Source organism: Dromaius novaehollandiae, chromosome 6 (assembly GCF_036370855.1).
Source record: "Dromaius novaehollandiae isolate bDroNov1 chromosome 6, bDroNov1.hap1, whole genome shotgun sequence".
Lineage (NCBI taxonomy): Eukaryota > Metazoa > Chordata > Aves > Casuariiformes > Dromaiidae > Dromaius > Dromaius novaehollandiae.
In genome coordinates this window covers 49,353,946-49,375,111 of record NC_088103.1, presented here as the reverse complement: position 1 = coordinate 49,375,111, position 21,166 = coordinate 49,353,946, and the positions used below count along the sequence as shown (strand labels likewise).

The following is a 21,166-nucleotide window of genomic DNA, read 5'->3' as shown; positions in this document are numbered from 1 at the left end:
TCCGCTCGTCCCAGGGGGAGATGCTGCACTAGCCCGACCTCCAGAAAAGCAGACGTGCCAGCTATCTTCAACTCAAAGCTCTTCTACCGCTGCTACATAAAAAAATGGGCCATACAAAATGGTATAAAGATTTTTATCTGCCGCTGCACGACAGTTTAGACAAGGCGTCCTTAACTGCAACGGAAACTGGACTGGTCAAGATCAGAGTTACACACCGAGTGATTTAAGATACCAGGAAACTGATGTCTGTATGGAAAGGTATTTGCTGCATGCCTCATACAAATGGCCTAGCATTAATAAGCTTTATATATGTGGAACACTGCAATTTGTCCATTCTCCATAAGCACCACTCCATTTATCACTATTCAGCGGTAAAGAAGTGCCATGGTAAACTTATGTGTTCCCACTATACAATTAATACTGCTTTTTTCCCCTAACGCTAATGGTATGTCCAAATCTAAATACAATTCAGTTTTTGTTTCACAAGTGATTGAACTTTTTTCCCCTGTGTACTTTTCTCCCACTTTTGAGAATGGCTATTTTCACATACAAATTGGTGCTAAATGTGTTTTTAAAATGTTTTTACATAGCTGCACAAGCGTCCAGAGATTCTGCGCATTCAGTTCATCAACTGTGACTGTATTTCTGACCACAACGCGAGGACAAAATATGCCACTGTGAAGAGAGCTCCTGTGGACAGGACAGTTAGATATCATCCTGTTCCTCGATTTTCAGTCAGATATCCAATTCTTCTTTCCATACTCAGTTTTACTTTCTTTTCAATGTGCAAGAAAGGATCATCCTATGTTAGAGGCTACAATTTTGAACAATCTCCTTCCGGGCTTCCATTTATGGGAAGGGAATTGTGTGTATGAGCACTTTTGAGGCACTGCTGCATATGCCCACAGTGCAAGTTGGAATTTTTTTTTATACCATAAGTGGGTGCAGTCCAAATACTAGTACATAATTATCCATAGATGTTAATATTTTGTACCATGGTAACAACCAGCAATAAACCCAAGTTTACAAAGAATATATTCTTCCAGGTACACCTGACTTCTCTGAAATTACATATTTTTGGTTAAAGAAGAAAATGTTTGATGGCATCTCTCCGGATGATATTTTGCCTCAGCTGCGAGAATGGAGTTTCATACTAGATTTAAGCAATGAAATAGTTTCATGGGAGGTTTTAGTTAAATATTTGTTGCAGAGTCTGGCTATGCATTACGATTCTCCATTTAATTACTCAAATTACACCTGCTTTTATAAGAATACTAACTTCAGAGTGGGGGTATAATCAATGTTTTTATAGTTATACGTACGTTTTCCTAGCTCCAGTCCCCGCAATACGAGGAGCACTCTGGCCTTCGCTGAGAGCAGCCACCGGCTGCTAACGCGCCTGAAGCCAAGCTTACAACGAGTACTTCCCGTGTTCCCACTCAAACACTCCGCCTGTCACAGACGTGAGGCCTCGGGCACTGCCGAAAGGTTTGGCAGACCAATCTCAGGATTTATTTCTTAATTAGCAAGTCATCGAGCAGAAACCCACTTGCAGCCCTCCTAGACAAGCACGTTGCACCGGGAGAGCTTGCAATGAATACCTGGGCTCCGGCGTTGGCATCTCGCTAACGATAAGCTGTTGTCAAGACAGTTTTTCTGCATGTATTTGAATGAAGTCAAGTTCTCGGGCTGCCCAAGTGGCCGACCCGAGCTAAGCCGCGAGGAACCCCTCTGCAGGCCGCAGGCCGCTGGGTCGGGAGCACCGCTGCTCGCGCGAGCAGGCATCTGCAAGGCCAGGGCGAAACAGGCACCGTCCCCAGGACCTTCCTTTGCCCCGCTCCGCCTCTCCCTGGGATTCAGCACACATCCATGAACTCGGAGCCGTGCAGAAGCGCAACCCGTCCCGAGGAGCTCCCACTCCCCCAGAACGGACCTGGACGGGTCTCTGGTGGCATCGGGCCACCAGCGAGAAAGGAGGCCCGTCCAACCCGGGCTGCCAGCTAGGGGATGGATGGCAGGTGCGGCACCGGCCGTCCCATCCCATCCCGTCCCGTCCCGTCCCGTCCCATCCCATCCCGCGAGGCGACAGGCACTGCCGGTACCGCCGTGGCCCCGGGGCCAGCTGAGGCTCCCAGCTGCCGGCCGCGGCGCCCCGCTTCCCCACGGCGTTATTAATTAGTTTAACGACGCTCAGCCCTATTAGAAAGCGGGAGATAATTGCATTTAATTTGTGTACGTTTTAATTACGGCCCACGCAGTGCCAAATTTGATCAACGTACCATCTTTTCTGTTTGTATTAATTTGCGCCGAGGCGGGAGGAGCTGCTGAGCCCTTCGGGGAACTTCGGCTTCTGCACAGCGTCAGCCCTCTCGTCGCGCTGCCGCGCGAGACCTCTGCCTGCCCACAGCAGTGCCATCCGCTCCGTGGGCGCAAATTAAAAGTGGGTTTACGACCACATGCTGCTACCCCGGAGCGGCAGCCGGGAACAGTCCGCCGCAGCCCTCCCCTCCTCCGCGGGGCGAGCGCGAACAATCGCATCCTCTAATTTACTACTGCAACGAGGACATGGCTCATTGGCCCCTCGTTGTTTTGAAGATGGATTTAATTAACCTCCAATGAATCTTGCCAGTAAGCGTGGCAGCATCAGTGCGGAGCCGGAGATGTCAAAACACCGGCGGCAGGGACGGGCAGTCCGTGCTTCCCGAGCCGGCTCTGCTGCGAGGGCTTGGGGCTGCAACGCACTGAGCTCGCGCACTGCTGCCTTGCCTCTGGGAACCTGGGCCGGGCTTGACTCAGACTGCCGAGAAAAACAGAGGTAATTGAATAATTCCTAATAGCCACATATATCTTTAATGCAGAAGCCGTTTACGATCGCTGGAAAATAAATAATTGCAATTAACTGCACTGTTAAGTAAATATACAGTCCCTCGGGGAAGCAATCTGCATGCTTTTATAAGTCTGGCTACAATATGAAACTCATCACAACGTCTAAGAGAGTAATTTATAATGAACATTTAGCAGGTGCCTCAGATGGGTTGCTGCAATTTACCTTCATTAATAAAACTGTCCCTATTAGACCTGAAGTTTTATGCATTTTAATTTAATAAACCTTTATTACATTTTCATTTTACACATTGTTTCCAACATGTCCTAGAGTCAGTTTAGCTTGTAATGAAATTTTAAATCCTTATGAGACAAAGTTATTTACAACGACCTACTTGAGAAGACAAAACCCGTCCAGCATCTCAAGCACGTTTCTGGCTGGAATGAAAACACGGTCTAAAGCTGTAAGTTATTAGGAAAAACCTACTCCATGAAATGCAGGCTTATCATAAGAATAAAGCGATGCCGTTTCTCTTTTGTAAGGATGGCTTAGTACCACTTAGCGGAAGGGAGAGGGTAACCCGGCCGCAGCGCAAACTGCCAGCCACGGCGGAGCAAAGACCACATGGACCGAGGAGCACGGGAAAGAAAGGAACACTTCATTTCGTGCGGCTAGAAGAGCACATGCCGAGAATGAATGATGAGGGCTCTTCCGCACAGCTCGCAGCACTTTATTAGCAGCTCCTCTTACCTATTTAAAGATTTAATAGGACATAACCAAGTCTGGAGGGTCCTGGTTGAGCCAAGATTTAGTCCAGCTTTCCCTAATTTGCTGCTTTTGCAGGAAGGGCTCTGCCCTGGCAGCATTTGCATACTTACGCCTCCACATTTCGCCCTGCTGTAAAAGCTACGGGGCCAGTCTGCCTGTTCTCATTTACCACAATTAACCGCTCTGCAATGTAGCAACCAGCCAAAAGGCACCTGCCTCGCTTCAGAAGTACACGAGAGGGATTTTTCTGCATGTGAGCCAGATTTTGAGCAATTTAAGGGTATAACTGCAATGTCTTCTTGAGTGTGAAATGACACTTTTGTTGATCTTTAAAAAGATGCATAAATCAAACAGTTTCAGCTCTTGCAGAAGAGGAGAGACGAAACAAAAGATTAGACTTAAAACATGGCTATAGCCTAGAGTAGGCAGAAATAGGTTTCTCAGCTATTGCCAATTTTCAATGTATCGGTTTTCACCCTCCCAACCATATTCAACAGTTCATCACTCTGGAGCAATAAAGTTGAGATCAGCATCAAAAGCTGCACAAAAAGCCTGAAAATGAGTATTTATTGCTATGCACATATTCATTATCTACTCTGCCATCACACAACGGACTAAGAAATCTGTACAGGAGGTGAGTTTCACACAACAGATTCTGCAGATATAGGGAGAATAAAAGCATGTAATTATATGCACAAACACCAAAGACTGGTACATAGGTGTTATGTAACGCTTCATAATCTAAGCTATCAATAATTTTACATCACCAGTCTTTGACGACCTTCCCTCTCATACTTCATCATTTAGAAGAAAACACAATGTTCCATGCACTTTATTTTACTGTTTTAACATCTAATTTTAGTATTTGTGAAATAAGAACAGGAGGAAAGAAGAGAAGAGACATCTCTGTTCTCCAGATCCCAGCCAGCAAATGGAGAAATGTGCTGGAAATGGGGAACGGGGCACAGAACTGCTGGAGAGATGGAGAAAAAGGGAACAAGCAAGCTAGAAATCAGGTTGTGAGAACACGGCCCTGGGGAGATCTCAGAGGGAAACAGGGGTGTCTAGAGAGGGTGGAGTATAAGAAGACCAAGGACAAGGGAGGGGGTGCAGGCAGGAGAGCAGAAATATCTGCATGTAGGGATGATATCTAGACTAACCTCCGCAGGACCCTAGCTCTACAGGAGATGATGAAGGACCTACGTAAACTCTTTAGAACTACCAAGTACAAGAGGCGAGTGCCTCTTAAAAATTCAGGCTCCAAATCCCCTAACTATTCCCCTTGTTAGATACAAAGAAAAGAATTTTTATGGTTTCCCTGAGGAATTTATGGAGAAAATGGAGTCAAAGCAAACATGATGAATCACAAGGAGTTTTCGATCTCTCTCTTGACTATATTTTAAATTTATAGCGCTATGGGGATCTCCGATGCAAATATTATACTGATTGGACAAAGAACTCCAATTGCTGATTGTCACCAGAACCTGGGTTTCCTTCTCGCTAATGTAGCCTGGGGTAAGAACATGCTTTTTCTCAGCTAGTTTACGAAGCAAGTTTATAACTCTAACTAGTATATAAAAAAATTATAAAGTCAGTCAAGGAAAAACTAAAACTGCAGGGACTGAAAATCGTACGCCACAGGACTCCACACGTGCCAGTACTTAGTATCTGCTACCTTTACACAATTCTAAGAGATAACCTGTAAATATGATATGACCCAACTCAAATGTGAACAAGGGAAAGGATCCTTTTGCATGCATGTAAGTGACTGGTAGTTTCACGGGAGCAGCCACTGCCCTGATGCTCCATTTCAGCACAGACCCTGTATCCCAAAACCATTATTTTTCCCCAGGGACAGAAAAAAGATACCAATACAGGACCGGGACACAAACTGATGGTTGAGGGCTGACATAGGGGATCCTTAACCAGGCAGCCGACCCAACACACAGACTATGTCTGCAGGCTCCTGCACTTACCAGCTGTGAGCGTCTGACCCAATTGCTGGAAAAACTCACCGTGAAGGTGGTTGGAAAAAACACTGGAACAGGTTGCCCAGAGAAGTTGTGGAGTCTGCACCCTTGGAGATATTCAAAATATGACCGGACACGGTCCTGGGCAGCCTGCTCCAGCTGCCCTGCTTGAGCAGGGCTTGGACCAGAGCATCTCCAGAGGTCCTGCCGGCCTTGACCCTTCTGTGGTCTGCGCAGATTCCTTCCTTCTTCAACTACCTCAGCCCCCGTGGTTTCTCAAGACCGTGATGCGTTGACATGCTTGGATGTCCCATTAGCCCTCCTTCTTAAAACACACTTCTGCTCTCTGTTTTGAGACTGCCCATTCCATATTTGAGCCAATACTCTTGCAAATTCAGCACCAAATCACTACGTGGTTATTCACTTTCTCACTCTGCGCCATGTACAGTTGGGAGAAAGCAGATTTAAAGCAGGAAAAAGAAACACTTCTAACTTTTTGCATACTGCAAAGCCAAGGATTTCTCAGGTAAGAGGGCTTCTTCACGCCTGTAGTTCTGTTACTCACACCTAGCACCGGATAACTGTGATGCCAATTGCGTATTTAAGACTTTTTGTTTCACCAGTGAAAAAAAGATCCAGCTGAAAAGTTTTGAGCAGTCTCAGCTGTTCACGTAAAACAGATGTGCGGTTAATACAAGGGGTGATGCCCTGCTATTTTAAGAAAAGATTTGGGATTAGATCTGTTTGAAGATCCGAAACAGCAAGTAAGGCCTGTACCAGCACTGGCAGTCAGGTAGGTAGCTATTCAGAAGAGTGGGACCAACTTAGTGACTTCCAACCCTAATTCAAGGCCCATGAACTTGAAGAGCACATGTCCTAAGCAAGGCTTCCAACACAGATTCTCTTACATCTCTGCAAATGCTTTCCATTTCCCCAGTTACAGATCTGGAATATCAGTTACTTTGAAAATACTGTGGCCAAGCAATAATCTGCATGTGATCTTTGTGATCAGCTGATGCTATATTTCATGTTTCCTTTAGAAGTGTTTCTGTATAATTTAAGTATGTTACTATGCTGAAATGGTTTTAGAGAACACAACTAGCATAATCTCCACGTTAAGCATGTATTTTCCAACTGAAACCACATTTTCTGCTATACTAAATGATATCTGTGGTCTCAAAACCCAAAAGTGCCAGATTATTTGAAATCATTAAAATAGATCATGTTTGTAAGGAAATAAACATTAAAATTGTAGCTATGGAAATTATAAAATGCTTAAACACTAAGGATCATCATGTGGATTTGCTAAAGGAAACTTTCTTAATTTTTGTTTGAATTTATTAAATGGCTGAAGATAATATACAATCAAGAGTCATTGCTGGGTGAAACAGGACACATACAAGTTTGTTTTCTGAAAATATTCTGAAAATAAATTGTATTAAAGAGAACAACACTCCAAAGATACAGAAAATGATCTAACGATACTTCAGTGCTTCAGAAGTCATTTCACGCTGTCCAGAACTGCTGCCACCCTGCAGATGACTGACCTGTTCTGCACTGAGCAGGACCTGCAAGAGGAACCGAGCAGGACCTACAAGAGCTTATCACTAGACTTTGAAGTCAATGGACGCACCTGAGATCCTGAATGTGTATTTATAGACACCTGCATGTCACCACCGCCTAAAAAGATGAAGATATATACTATGGGTTTAGATAGGAAAGGAAAAACGTGCACGTGTGTGACTGTAACTGGATATTGTATATGCTTATTTCTTTATGCTATGTCAATGTTTTAATACAATTAAACATCACTAATTTCTACTAAATGCCCCCCTCTTAAAGCAAAAAAATTCAGGAGCATTTAAAAAGGAATGACTACTTTGCTTGGAACAGTAAGAAGAACGTGCAAATCCTACAGGTGCTTTTCCTGATATATTCAGAGCATCTTCTGCCAATAACACTTAGTTAAAAAAATACACATATAACATATATATATATATTTATATATACAAACACACATATATATTTAAATTTGATGAGACAGCCAGACAGTAAGTGCCGAAACCAATACTGCAAGAAGACAGCAAGAGCCTCATGCCTCCAGGTGACCTGTCCCTGTCCTGGGGAGAACGCCTTGAGGACGAGAAGGCAACCAAGTCCCACATCCACTCCTGGCCTGACTGTCTCCGTGAGAGTCGGAGTGACAACAATCAGCACTGATTGGCTCATTAGCCATTAATTGTTTTGATGACAACTAATAACGGGTCATTTGTTGGCTGGGGTTTGCAAAGGTCCTGGTTTTTGCACAAAAAAGACGACTCTGTAATGAACAAGTGCAATTTAAGATATTTCTTCTGATTGGAGTAAGATCTAATCAGTTACTTAGAAGTGAAAAGCTGATAATCATTTGTTTGTTCGAGATGGAGAGGTGTCTCAGAGGAGGAGGCCCACGCCTCGCAGCTGGACGCACCGCAGCAGACGCCGGTGGTGCTCCACGGCCTCCTGAAGCTCCGCTGGCACAAGGACACTTGATAAAGAGATAGGATGCCACGATTGTCTGAAACAGTCTTTTCCAAAAGGAAAGCTGTATGGTGCCAAGACTGTACGATCAAATGAAAATTATGTGATTTGTTATAGTATTAGCAATATGGTATGAGTTAAAAAGTCATGCTCGAATGAAGTCTTTTCTGTTTTACTAGATAATACGACGTCAAGCGGTCAGAGGTGGCAGAGAGGCACGATGCCAGCGAACGATGGAGTTAGACGTGCAACTTCTTTATGAGTAATTATTACCTTTTAAAAAAGCATTTAATCAGCCATTTCAGTTTTACAGCTTACCAAACGACCACTTGGCAGAAGTCTAGCGAGGAAATATTTTGGTTGGACGCAACCCACTAAGCAGGCTTACAAGCATGAACTCTTAGTTTTAAGGTGAGGACTTGGCTTCTTATTCTGCAGAAAGAGCTTGAAAGATTTTGTAGGCCAGAATGCCTGGAATTCCCAACCAGCTTTTACGTTGCTATCTTGGTAAATTTCATGTGTGATATAAACACACTCTATCCCTCTCCATCTTACTAGGTTACCATCACTCCTGCCACCCCTGACTATCACCCCTAACATAATGTCTTTTACTGAGGGAAAAGTGAAAACCATGTTATTTCTGGAAACAAGCGGTGGTTATGGTTCACCTTGAGGAAAGGTATTTGTGATTAATGTGATGTTCTCCTAAAGACCTAGGCTTGCATACCGAACTTGAGCTGTAATTCTTGGAACTGGGAAGCCCACAATTATCCTTCTTTTCTTCTTGGAAATACGAGGAACTTTTAGAGACTTCTGAATTAGAAATCTCAGCCAGAAACAGGTTTTAATTCCGAAACGGTCAAAATAAACACAGTTTATTAAGTCAGACTGTGCTGTTGTAAACTCGACAAATAGGATTAGAAAAGTTTATCGATAAGAATCTCAGTGGATAGCTAATTTAAAAAAAAATATGAATCTCAAAGATTAATGCAGACTGTTGCTGTGGCCGGCTGACTGTTCAAACAGACAGAAACAGCCTTCCTAGGCGCAGACCCACCTACCGCGTGCGCGGTACCGCACAGGGAACAGGATGGTGCAAACGAAGCTGCGCCGGTGAACTGGCTCCCCGACTCCGACGGGGCAGGAGGAGGAATATTCTCCTGCTGACCACGGACGAAGCCGCGAGCTGAGACGCTCCTGCTGCTGCGGGAAACGGCCAGATCCTGCCCCGTGCGACACCCGCGTGTTGGACACGGCCAGGGCCCCCCACCAGCCCTCCCGCAGGTCCACACGAGCGCGGGGGCAAGGACGGACTTATGGGAACAGTTCCGCTTCCCTGTTTCTTTTGGGAAGTGTTTTGGGAACTTACAGAAAATACTAGATGCTAAGTAGTTATTTCAATTAACGAGCCCTGCGTGGTCTCCAACACCGCAGCGCAGTGACTTCATTCCTTTAATTTCTCACATCAGACAAAAAGAAGCCATTCTCCTCAGCGCTTTGCAATGAAATCCTTCATTTAAACTAGTTCCTTTCTTACCCTTAATAGGCTTTAGAGATTTTACTATCCTAGTTTTATTACTAAGCTGATGGCCAACTATTGTGTATTTTGAGGAACAAAATGTTAACCCATAACCATTTCTAAATTTCTAGCAAAATCTTCAACTTCAATCCACAATATACCTCGTAGCTGCTGCAGATCTCTTTGAAGTCAAACCTCATCAAATCTCTTCCTAATTCAATTTTAGAAGATAATTTCCCCGAAAAACTGCCGTTATTACATATTTATTGACACGCTACTACAAATTTGAAACATATTTCTGATAACCTTAAAGATCACGATGACCTATCTGTATCATCTTTAAAAAATACGGAGAGCAGAACTTCTGGAAAAATTACAGCAGAACCATCATCACCTACTTACAAGAAACATCACAAATTCATGTTTCTATTAAATGCTGCGACAATACATGTATTAGAATCACTGCAGACAAAATGAGACAAATGAGAACTCACAGTCAAACTGATGTAAAAGGTTAATAAAATTTTATATACGTTGTAAACATATCCACGACATGCTGGGAAGAGAAGTGCTGGAAGACACCTGGAAGCAGTGGGCGCATCATGAGAATGCTGGATCTCCCCCAAACCAGTTAGCAAAACTTAAAAAAAACAAAAACAAAAAACCCATCAAGTAAATCTTAGAACTTAAACAGAAATAAAGTACTATAATTAGTGACCTTTGCAAATGTAAGATTAACTGAATTTAGGTGACCATCAGAAAAGAACTAAGATCTTAGAGCATATCTTAAAATGATCAAAACTTGGGGAAATGTAACTCTCCCTTTTGTACCTCTTGCCTTACTAAATACGTATCCCACTGTACAAAGCTTATTTCTGGAAACGCTTTTAGCATGAAGGATGATGAACTGAAGATGTTCAGCACTAAATGAGTGCAATGACAAGAAGACACACCAGAACTACAGCGGAGCTTCAAAAAGGCGGTGCTTCCTAGCAGGGTGGATGGCCAAAAAAAGACTTGTTGGATGTTTTAAACGCACAAAGTCAGCAGCATCTATCAGCTCCATCCGCCCTCGTGCAGGGGATTTTCACCACTCCGCTCTGCAGGACCATGAGGAAGGGCAGGACCAGGCCCCCAGATGTGACCACCAGAAAACACCAGGAACTCATTCAGCGTATTTATCAGGAAGATTCACCTACACCGCCTCAGCACAAGCGCTGATGGTTAAAAATCTGCCCTTGCTTTAGCTCAGAAGGCGTACTGCTCCGGATGGCCCAGGGTTAAAGAAGTCCCTGAGCGGCGAGGCAGGTGTTTGCAAGCTAAATACAACCAGCAGTCCCCGTTTCTCGCCATCCCGCTCCCCGCCCGCTCCGAGATTCCTGGGAAACCTATCGGAAACCCTGGGACTCGTTAAAACCACGCGTTGACGGGAAGGAGGACGGTCGGGGCGCCCGGCCTGGAGCAGGACTCGAGCACCTGGACGCAGCCTGCGCCGCTGGGGCAAACACAGCTGGGACAGCGTGATTAAAGCAGTAACGAGCTGAGGGCTCACCTTCATTATCTCAGCGGTGACAGAGTAGACAGCAATTAACAGGAGCCGGTGGATCTAGCAATTGATTAGGTGCGCGGGTAGCACAACGAGGCGGTGTTTATCCTTCAGCCTGCCAATGCAGCGAGGCAGAGCGGGGATCCAGGGCTTTGGTCAAGCAACAAGCTTTTGAGGCTGATCATCACAGCAATACTGACCCTTTATAATTAAACACCAGGTAGCACCTACACTTCATTATAGCTCTTTTCAGGGAAAGGGTAATGGGAAGGTTTAATCCAAGGAGCGCGGTGGCACAAAGCAGGCTTTATGGGGTCTCCTCGCAGCCAAAGTCCTGAGCCAACACTTGGACCCCATCTGCATCCACTGCTGCCTGACGACAGCACCAATTAAAGACGCAGCACCGTGCACCCGTCGCTCAGCTGCGGCTGTGCGGAGGACCTTGAGCGGCAGCGCGCTCCTGGGCACCTCGTGCACGGGGGGACACCTTGTCCTCCTTGTCCCCCCGCGTGGGTGAAAAGCACCGGGACATCACGTATGCCTACAAACACCCCGGACTTCAGAAATACAACCAGCTTCTGCGGTTTCCAAAATACCTAGACTAAAGTGGACGCCTATCGTCAGCCCGTTTCAGGACAAAGACTTCTTTAAAATGCTTTAGATGCTTGAGCTGTAGGCACTTCTCTGGACATCCTAATGCCAAGCTACAGATTATGCTCAAGCCATAATTCAGATCTACCATAAAACAATTTTACCTCTTCAGTATTTGCTACGCTTGCTGTGCCACCGACACCCCAGTTCTTTCCTGCCAGTTTACACCTCTGGACAAGACACCTGTTAATGCACATACGGATCCCAGAATCACCAGAAGCCTTTACCTGCTTTATTGATCTCCCCTGGATTACTCCAACAACAGCAAAGCAGATTTTCCTAGCACGGAAATCAATATGACTTTAGATTAAGGTTCCCATAAAATGTTTAATAAATTATATATTAATGATCTATTGTCTATTAATTATGAATTAATAAGGGCAACTTTTTTGGCGTTTGATTTAGCATATGGCACTTCAGTGTCTGGATTCAACATCTGAAACCACTCTCAGCTTCTCTCTTTCAGTGGCTTGATTGAAAAATCCTTTATAAATATACTTCAGTCTTTGTGTTTGGTTGGGAACGTCTACATTTCCACAACACACCTATTGCTTGTAGCACCTTACGGCATCCAGGTGTTCAGCACTTTTTGGCCCCAAAAGAGAATTCAAAAGGTCAACAGGAAAACCAGAGATAAATTTAGTAATATATACAAGGATGACAGCTCAATGGATTAACCCCTAAATTTCTAGCAGTTAAGATCCTGCCAGACGGTCAAATGAACGTTCAGTATCAGCCAGCAGCTTGCGTAGTCACGCGTTCAAAATGCCAGAAGGGACGAGGATATATTTTGGAGTGTAAGGTCCACCCAAGAGCACAGACTAACCCTTTGATTTGGTCTGAGCATTAGGTAAGCAACCAACTTTGGTCATTTTTGACTCCTGTTCTGCCAGTGCCGGCAGTGCCTGTCCTTGGTCAAGTCACTTCACTCCCCATCGACTTTGCAAAATGGCACAGATGGGAAGTACCAGGTATAAAACAGTTTATAAAGTGATTTGGGATTGAATCTTCTCAGACGAAAAGCAGAAAACACAATCAAACCATTAGGTCCGGTCTCGAATAATTTCTATTAGAGTTGGTAAGGAACACCACCCTCCCAAATTTTACTTTAGAAAATGATCTATCTCCTAACAGCCTAGACCTCATTCCTAAAACAGAGTGCTATATACTTGCTACTGATTCATTTATGAATGTCCAGGTGTTGAGACGCTGCTGGAGACATACTGACTGTACTGTCACCTCTGTGCAGTGAACTGCATGGGACAACCATTTCTTACATCTTTTGGACCTTCTGACATACTAGTGTATAAAACGTATCAAAGGCAAAAGACCATAAAACATGCTGAATAGGACTTTGACTGCACATACGTAAATTCCAAGTGAAAATTTCTAGACTAACTTGAATTACACTTAATTAATGTTGTAATTGGTTTCTCATTACTGGACCACGCAGCTGGGTCAAGTTCTGGTTAATGTGGTATGCTGTTTGTCAAATAAAGCAACAGGGAAGAATATGTATTATTCCAGTGCTTCTTCCACTCGCGCATACACGTGCCTCCTCCAGGAAGAATGGGAAAATGAGTTTGATTCATCTTCAAATCACAGCTTTTACCTAACCTTGTAAGCTCACATGTAACAACATGACCTGATGCTGGCAAAGCACTCGTAAGATGAAAAGTACTGTCGGTACCAGAATCACCTGCACTGTTACTACCTGCTGTGCAATCCACACAGTGTGCATCGTTTACGGTTAATGAGGTTGTTTCATTAGGAGCTAATCGCTTTGAAACTTATCGACATAAATGTAGCAATCTTAATTAAAGTAATCAGTAATAAAGGCAGCATTCCCTGCAGATTCAGCCCTGCAAACTGTCAGGCAGTTAGAAAGTTCAGAAAAAACTTACAGTGCTCTGCGTCAATACCGGGTGGAAAAGATAATGCTGCGGGCGCGTGACTGAGACGTTCTCGGACAGAAGCAGTCTCCGTAATACTACTGCAACACCAGTGAATAAAAAACCAAGCATAATATTTCAAAAGCAAGTAATCTATAAGCGCGGACGGTACTATGGTAACAGCAGTGTAGCAGAGCAGGATTTAGTCCTTAACAGACACAGCATGAAGCAGCGCATTCTGCTCAGTGACTTCACTTTCACTTCAGTCATGCTTCAGGTTTGTCAGTTATATGATCGCAATGAATAAAGGATTCTGGGAAGGGAGTTACCAGCTACCTACCCTGTGCCACCATGCCAAACCCCTATTTTCCAACACACGAAGGACCGACCATCCCGCAGCAACGAGCACTGCACCGCGTCTATACGGGGGGAACCCAGCCTTGGACACGCTGGCCGCTCGATTTACGAAATAAAAGCTTTGGGTCTGGAGGACACACGTCCTCAAGGACACCAAAAAGACACTACAGCATCTCCGAGAATTAAAGCGGGAAAATGGAGAGATTAAATTGGTTTTCAACCCTGGATATTATTTCTGACCCCACGTTACCTGGAGCAGAGCTTTAGCAGTAAAGTCAAGGTAATCTCGACTCCTGATGAAAAGGGTTTGCTGTATCCTCTTAGGCTTTACACAAATCTCCCAGCCACCCTTCCACACCGAGATGCTGCAGTCGCAACGGCCTGCGCAAATCCCTGTTGTTTATATTCTAAAGTATGGAAAACTATCACAGAAATGTAGGAAATTTTCCATTTTTTCACTGGTTACAAACACAACCCAACACACAGCTTTTGAATACAAGATCGTGAGACCCTCTGTGAGCTATGAGCAAACGATGAAAGTCACAAGCAAGGAAGACAGCGCGGTACCCTGCGCTGAAGCTCGGAGAGGTTTCAGACGAGGAACCTAAGCCACCGCTGAAGGGAGAGACTCCTCCGCGTGTCCTGAAGGCCCTGGGTCTCCTCACGCCCCACCGCTCCCACCCGACCGCTCCCAGACCTACGCGCATTTTCCCTTCCCGTCAGCAGGACAGGAGCAGGCAGCACTCACTCTGCGGTGCGCGGGATATCACATTACGCACTACCGATCAGGAAAAACGCCCCGTTTCAGCTGCGGGGAGCAGGCACACGCAGACAAATTGCCACGTCTGAGAGAGGCAGGGAGACTCCTTCCCCGGGGGAATCACTGCGTCGCAAATGAACATCCAACAGGCAGTAAACTAGTCCTTAGTGCAGAAAAACCATAACCATTTCTGTCTTTCCTCACAAAAATGATCTGCTTTTTCACAACGAAGGCGCAAGTGTCAACACTGTCATCAGGCAACTAATTTTGGGGGTGGACGGAGACAGTGAGCTGCGAGTGCCTCCCCCCTCGTCCGTGCGAGGTTTCTTGACGGCTTCAGCAGATTCCCAGCGCAGCGGTCTGTACCTACCTGCCAGAGGCTCCTGTCGACGGTATCCTGAGCCAAGCTGGATGTCAATATTAAGATTAGTTTGTTAAGTCACTTCTAACTTCTCCACAGGAAACATATTTGAGAAATAAAAACTGTCTGGCAGGGTCTGGAACCGAAGAAGGGGACTGTCCTACCTCCACTACTGCTTTGGCATCCAGTCTGAAGTTGAAATCTCCAAAGACAAAATACGAAACTTTCTCAAACCGCTGATCTATGATTCTGGAAAAAAAGAAAAACCAACAAGATTGTCATTCAGCTTTGCATAGACGCAAACAGGCACATGCACACATCTCTTACGTCACTGTAGAGAAAACGTCAACTGACATATATTCCCCAAAACATTTTATTTCCAAGCACAATCTCTGAAATAACTGTGGAACAACCAAAAGTACCAGTTTATTCTGGAACCACCTTCTCAATGCATTAACCGTGCGTTTGGGCTGTGCTTCCCTGCGCAGGCGATTCCGTCTCCAGCCCCAGTAAAACACTGCATTTACCTTCCCCCGGCTGGCAGAAAGAGCAATTTGGAGGAGGGCAAATTAGCAGCAGTTCAGCCCAAACGACACTGAACCAGCCTGTGGACACGACAGAAATCCTGAGGGGAATTTGGAGGTACCCCACACCTTTGAAAAGTTAAGTGTATACCTATGTGCTTTGGGTTGGGCAACCAAGAATCAAGGACCCCAGTTCAGAGCACATCCACCTCCAGTTCTGTGTTGAGTGAGTTCATCTATACGCAAGACTCTGATCGTAGCTTTACCAACGCTCATTAGTACTCTGAAGAGTAAAGCCATAGGAAAAGGGATGTGTTAGTGGTAAACACTGTTCATATTGAGGACTGATACCATCTATGAGGCTCTTCTGGGGTAAAGTACGGCTCTCTGAAAGACAACCTCTTTCCTGGTGAAATCAGATGTTTGGTGAGACCGAGGGCATCCCAGACACAGAGTGGAGACTGACGCTTTTCTCCAGCCTTTGCTCAGTACTAAAGAGGGAGGTGAAGCAGCACTGTTTATCTTGCAAATTTTGCATTATTAAAAATTGTTATTATATTATTAGTCTATCTATCATTAACAACAATTAGTTGGTGCTCCCAACAATGTGCAATTTTACATGCTTCCAGAGCTCTTGGCATTTGGAAATCCACCGAGATAACCCTTAATTTCTAAACAGGAATCACTACAATTAATTAATTAATTAATGAGTAGCTGATGAGGGTACAAAATAACTGAAATGTGACTGTTATAGCTGGAAAGCTAATACACAGAACATTCACAAAAAATGGATAGTATACTAAGTGCACAATATATAAGAAATAAGGGACAACTGCAAGGCAACACATTGTGTGCCTTCTAGGAACATACAAATATTTAAGCTTATGATACCCCAAATCCCAGCTAGGCCAGGGGCAGGGGCTCGTACAGACAGGTGAAGGATTATAGAGCAATGCACAGTTAGGCAGGTCTTCTGGAACAATATTGCCCAGCTAGCAGGCATTCATTTTAAATGGCTTTAAAAGTTTTAATACATTACATCCATTCAGACATTTCAAAGCTATAAAGAAAGGAAGAACTCTGGATTTACAGTGAGGTGGTACTACTCCTCTTAAAAAAATCTCCTCACATTTTCAGTCCACAGTAATCATTACATAAGGAATATTATTCTATTGAAAAATTAATGTGCATTGGACCTACAGCAGTGATCGTCTGAAGCAAATTCTCTTGCAAAGAGTTATCCTTTTCTGGTAGGAAAATCTCCAAATCCTACACTCAGCTGACAAATTATTGTTAATAAATACTGTCTGCTGTCAGCTACTACTGAGCACCCAGAAAACCTGCCACTCTTGACCTGTACGTAACGCTAGTTTGATTAGTGCCCTCATGGCACTTTAAAGGAAAATGAGAACTTAAAAGTTAAACCATTTACATTACCACAATTTGCTAACGCTGTAATTGCAAAATCTGATACACAACTTGCACACAAGAAAAATTCATTTTGCTTTGCCAACTTTAATGATTCATATCCTAGTTTTGGCTTCACTCAGTGCCATTTACTGCTGACAAAAACCGAGAGCTATTGCAGGAATGACATCAAGGTCTAGCGGAGGCCTCTTAAAACAAATTGATATTATGAGGATGATATCTGTGATTGTATTATGCAAAGATGGATTTTTCAAATAAACAGACTGTTCCAAAAATAGCCAGTTAAAATGTCTCTTAACTAAATTAACTTGAAAAAACTCAAACAGTTACTGATGAACAAAACACTTGATTAGTTCTGCTTCTGATCAATTAATTAGAAATCAGTCATTTCATAGTCTTGCACATTACCTGATTTAAACACGATTTGCATACGAATCAATGCCAGCTTTAAAATTGATAATTTTAACCAGTTGCTTCCCTTGTAGTTTCTTTTATTGTGCATTTTAGAAAGAGAGTCTCGTGATAGATTGAAGTAAAACAGCATAAACGCTACTTCTCACGAATGATGCTTTAAGCAGCTTCTGACATATCTCCTTTTCACAGGCAGAGAAATTTATATATACAGTAAAACTACCAAAGCCGATACAGCAAGCGATCCACGTGGAACTGCCCTTATTAAATAATCCAGGAGGCCTCACAATAAAATACACTTTAAATGGGTCAACCCTATATATATATGTATGTATATATAAATATGTGTGTGTAACCTACTGTCCTGGCCTTTATTTACAATAAAGGTGTTAGGGATGGAGCAGAACTGAAAAAAATGTTCTTTTCCTCTTGTTTCTGCCTTTTAAGCCACAAATATGTAAAGCTGACCAAGTGAACAAGTAAATGCAGAAGTGGGAAGACTTTTATTTATTTATTTTTTTAACAAGGAGGGCTTGCAAACGAAGCAGGAGGGCTTTACAATCTGCTTTATTTTACTTGCTATTTGCCGTTACACCTATACCCTTCCTTTAACCATGAATCACATAATCCTTTAAAAACGTTGCCATGAATCAGCCAATGGAGTGATAAATCTGAATCATAAAAAAGAAAGCAGCCAACCCATGTCACCGACATTAATTTAATGTTTTTAGTGGGAGGACCGAGTGCTATTTCTTGCAACTTGTATGTGCTGTCCATCAGGTTATCCAGAAAGGCTTCAACGTGCTCTAAGGGTCTCTTCCTTCCTGCACAGCTTTTTTAAATAGCTAGCGACAAAACAGGTGACTCTCAAGTAAAAATTTCATCACTGTAAAGACGACTACAAATATTTCACTTCTGGAATTTTATATGAAAGACCAAACGAAAGACCATCAGCGTCCTGTGCTGTTTGCTGTGACCTACACGGGGCCGTCACTAGACTATATGCAACAAGAGCACAGTCAGTGTTTGGACGTAAAGGGTAGAGAAAACCTTCCCAGCAGATCGCAGCCACTGCCTTCCAGACGGGATCTTTCCTTTGCAGGGGCTGGAAGAGCACTTTTACTGCTGTAATCCCTCGTTCCTGCCCCAGAAGGTATCAGTCAGGAGGAAGGAGTTTATTTGCGGTTAGAACCCACCAAAAACGTATCTTTTACTTCTGTGCCTTTTGGAAACGAAAATAAATTCAGTATGGCAAATAGGGACCACTGAGGCTGCATTTCCCGATGGCCCCGTTAAGTTCAACGCGCCCGAGCCCCACTGCCACAGACGACAATATTTCCTTCCATTAGTTCCAAAAACGCAGAGCTCCTAATTGCACAAGCAGCCCTTAATAACGGGATTAGGTGCCGCAAAGAATGGAGGAACTGAGAGGTTCTCCACAGCTCAAACACGCTTTCTTAATTATTTTACCAGTTTCAACCAATTCTGCATTTTTAACTGATGACTACGCTGAAAATCTTTTGGACTACCGGGATTGTTCTTTGCTGCTTTCCATTCCCTGCTGTATTCTGTCAGGAGATAAAAGGACTGCAAACAGTTTTAAAAATAGGGTTTATAGCTTTTTAAATAAAACTGTTTATTATAGTGTCATACTATTCCACTTTTACATTTCTACTTTTTTTCACTTTTGTCTAATCTCTAATGAGAAATTCTCTAATCATTTCAGTCGGTGCTTTAAAAAATAGAAATAACTATCATTTATGGCATGACGGTAGAACAGTAAAACATTCAAGGAAAAGTAACTTTTAAGTGAAGTTTACAGTCAGCTAAAGTCGGTCATATATTTAAACGTTTTAGTGAGTCAGACCCTCGGTTCACACTGTTTTTGTGAACATTTCATTGGTAAGGATTCAAACTAATATTAAATTACCGTAGCAGTGTCTTTCTTACATAACAAACAGGTTTAATTAGTCTTTTGGTCTAATAACGGCAGGTCACCTCGCACTGGGTGCGAGCAGCTGCGTGACAAAGGCAGAAGGAAGGGGAGCATCTACACCGGGAACGCGTCCCGCCCATCGCGTTGGTAGGACTTCTGGGAAACCTCCTACAGCCGAGCGGATCTGAGCACCGCGGCCCCAAAGACCTTGGACAAACCCTGCCCGTGATCCCGGGGCCATCAGGGGAATCGAGAGGAACCCGTGAAACCCTCCGCGGCACGAGGACGCGCGGCTTGGCCCGCTCGTGACCACAGCGTCGCCCAGCTCGGAGCAGCGGTGGGAAGGGCCCACGGGACGGGCAAACCCAGGGAGAAATCAAACTAATTCCACGGGAAAAGCAGACTCAGCGTCTGGTCTTGCAACCCAGGAAAGGTCAAATTACTTATACGTAAAGACAAACCTCTAAGTGTGGATGGTATCAGCTAAGAGGACTTTCAAAGCAGCTTCAGTGGTCTGGACACCATACCCATATTAAGACTAAAAGAAATAGGAGGCAGCAGTCCCTCTTCTCCCCCAAACTCCTGGAAATCTCAGTCTCGTTACTGATTTTGGTCCATGCATGGAGCACCGAAAGGAGAACCTTATTCAGATCTTAATGTGAGCAATTCAGCATCACTGAAATCAGCGGAGTCCTTTCGTAATTCCCTTTCGCCACTTAAAGTACTCATTGCACCTCATTACGGTCAACGACACTTCTCCCCCTCGCGTACCGCCTCGGAAAGGGAAGGGGACGGGGAAGCAGCTGAGTATCAGCAATCCGGTGGCGGAGGGAAGCAGACGAGCATGATTCAGTGTGACAAGAGGCACAGCGATTCGGCTCAACCATTTCCCAGGCACTTTGTAAGGAGGATCAGCAGCATTATTCTTTTAATAGCCATGTCTAATGCAATAACCGGCCGGGTTTTGTCCCAAACCAAGGTATCAGCACCAGGTCAGAAGGTAACATTCTGTTTACACGATTATTTCCTAAAGCACTTATCTTCCCTTCGGTGTGAAAGTTGACTTTTCTGTTTGTAAGGGGGCCTAAAGAATTGAGGGAATGGGAAAAATTAGCTACACTGAGCTGGAGCTGAATGGGCTGAAGTGGGAGGTCTGAGAAAGGCCGCGGCGGCGCTCAGCGGGACGCCGTCTTAGCCGCGTCACCGCAGTTCATTCAGGCCAACCGTACCAGTGTCACCGCCGTTCCCACACAAAGACAAAGTTCTTCACACAGTCTATAAACACGCTTCCCCGGCCAATTCATCCCAACCTGACACCGCCGAGAAGAGCGACTTGGGGTTTTTTTTTAAAAAAACACAACGATAATATAACAAAACGAAATGCTTGCGGCCCCGCCGAGCAGGGTGGATGGAGGGGAAGGAGGGACACTGCCACGTTGCCGGGGAAGAAACAATCCAAAGGTCAAACCATATTTTATTCAGCGAGCACATTTTATAACTGCACATGCTTAAGCTAAATGCTAAGTAATATGAGTGCTTCCCTATCACTTGTGCCAATTTGGGGTGAGCAATTTGCACAATCTCTATTTTTGTGCATCATCCATGCAAAGGAATTAAAAGCACAAAAGCTGCTTTTGCACCGAAAATGTGACAGCGCCTAACGCAAGGAGTCTGAAAATCCGACATAACCACGTGGAGA

The 21,166-nt window shown here is 44.2% G+C and overlaps 1 protein-coding gene across 1 annotated transcript in view; it reads right to left on the bottom strand.

Annotated features, from left to right (window-relative positions):
• INPP5A (inositol polyphosphate-5-phosphatase A) overlaps positions 1-21,166 on the bottom strand; it is a 235,323-nt gene that overhangs the window by 55,722 nt on the left and 158,435 nt on the right. Inside the window, 1 exon segment of the mRNA XM_064514432.1 lies at positions 15,333-15,417. Coding sequence (XP_064370502.1) covers positions 15,333-15,417 — 85 coding nt within the window.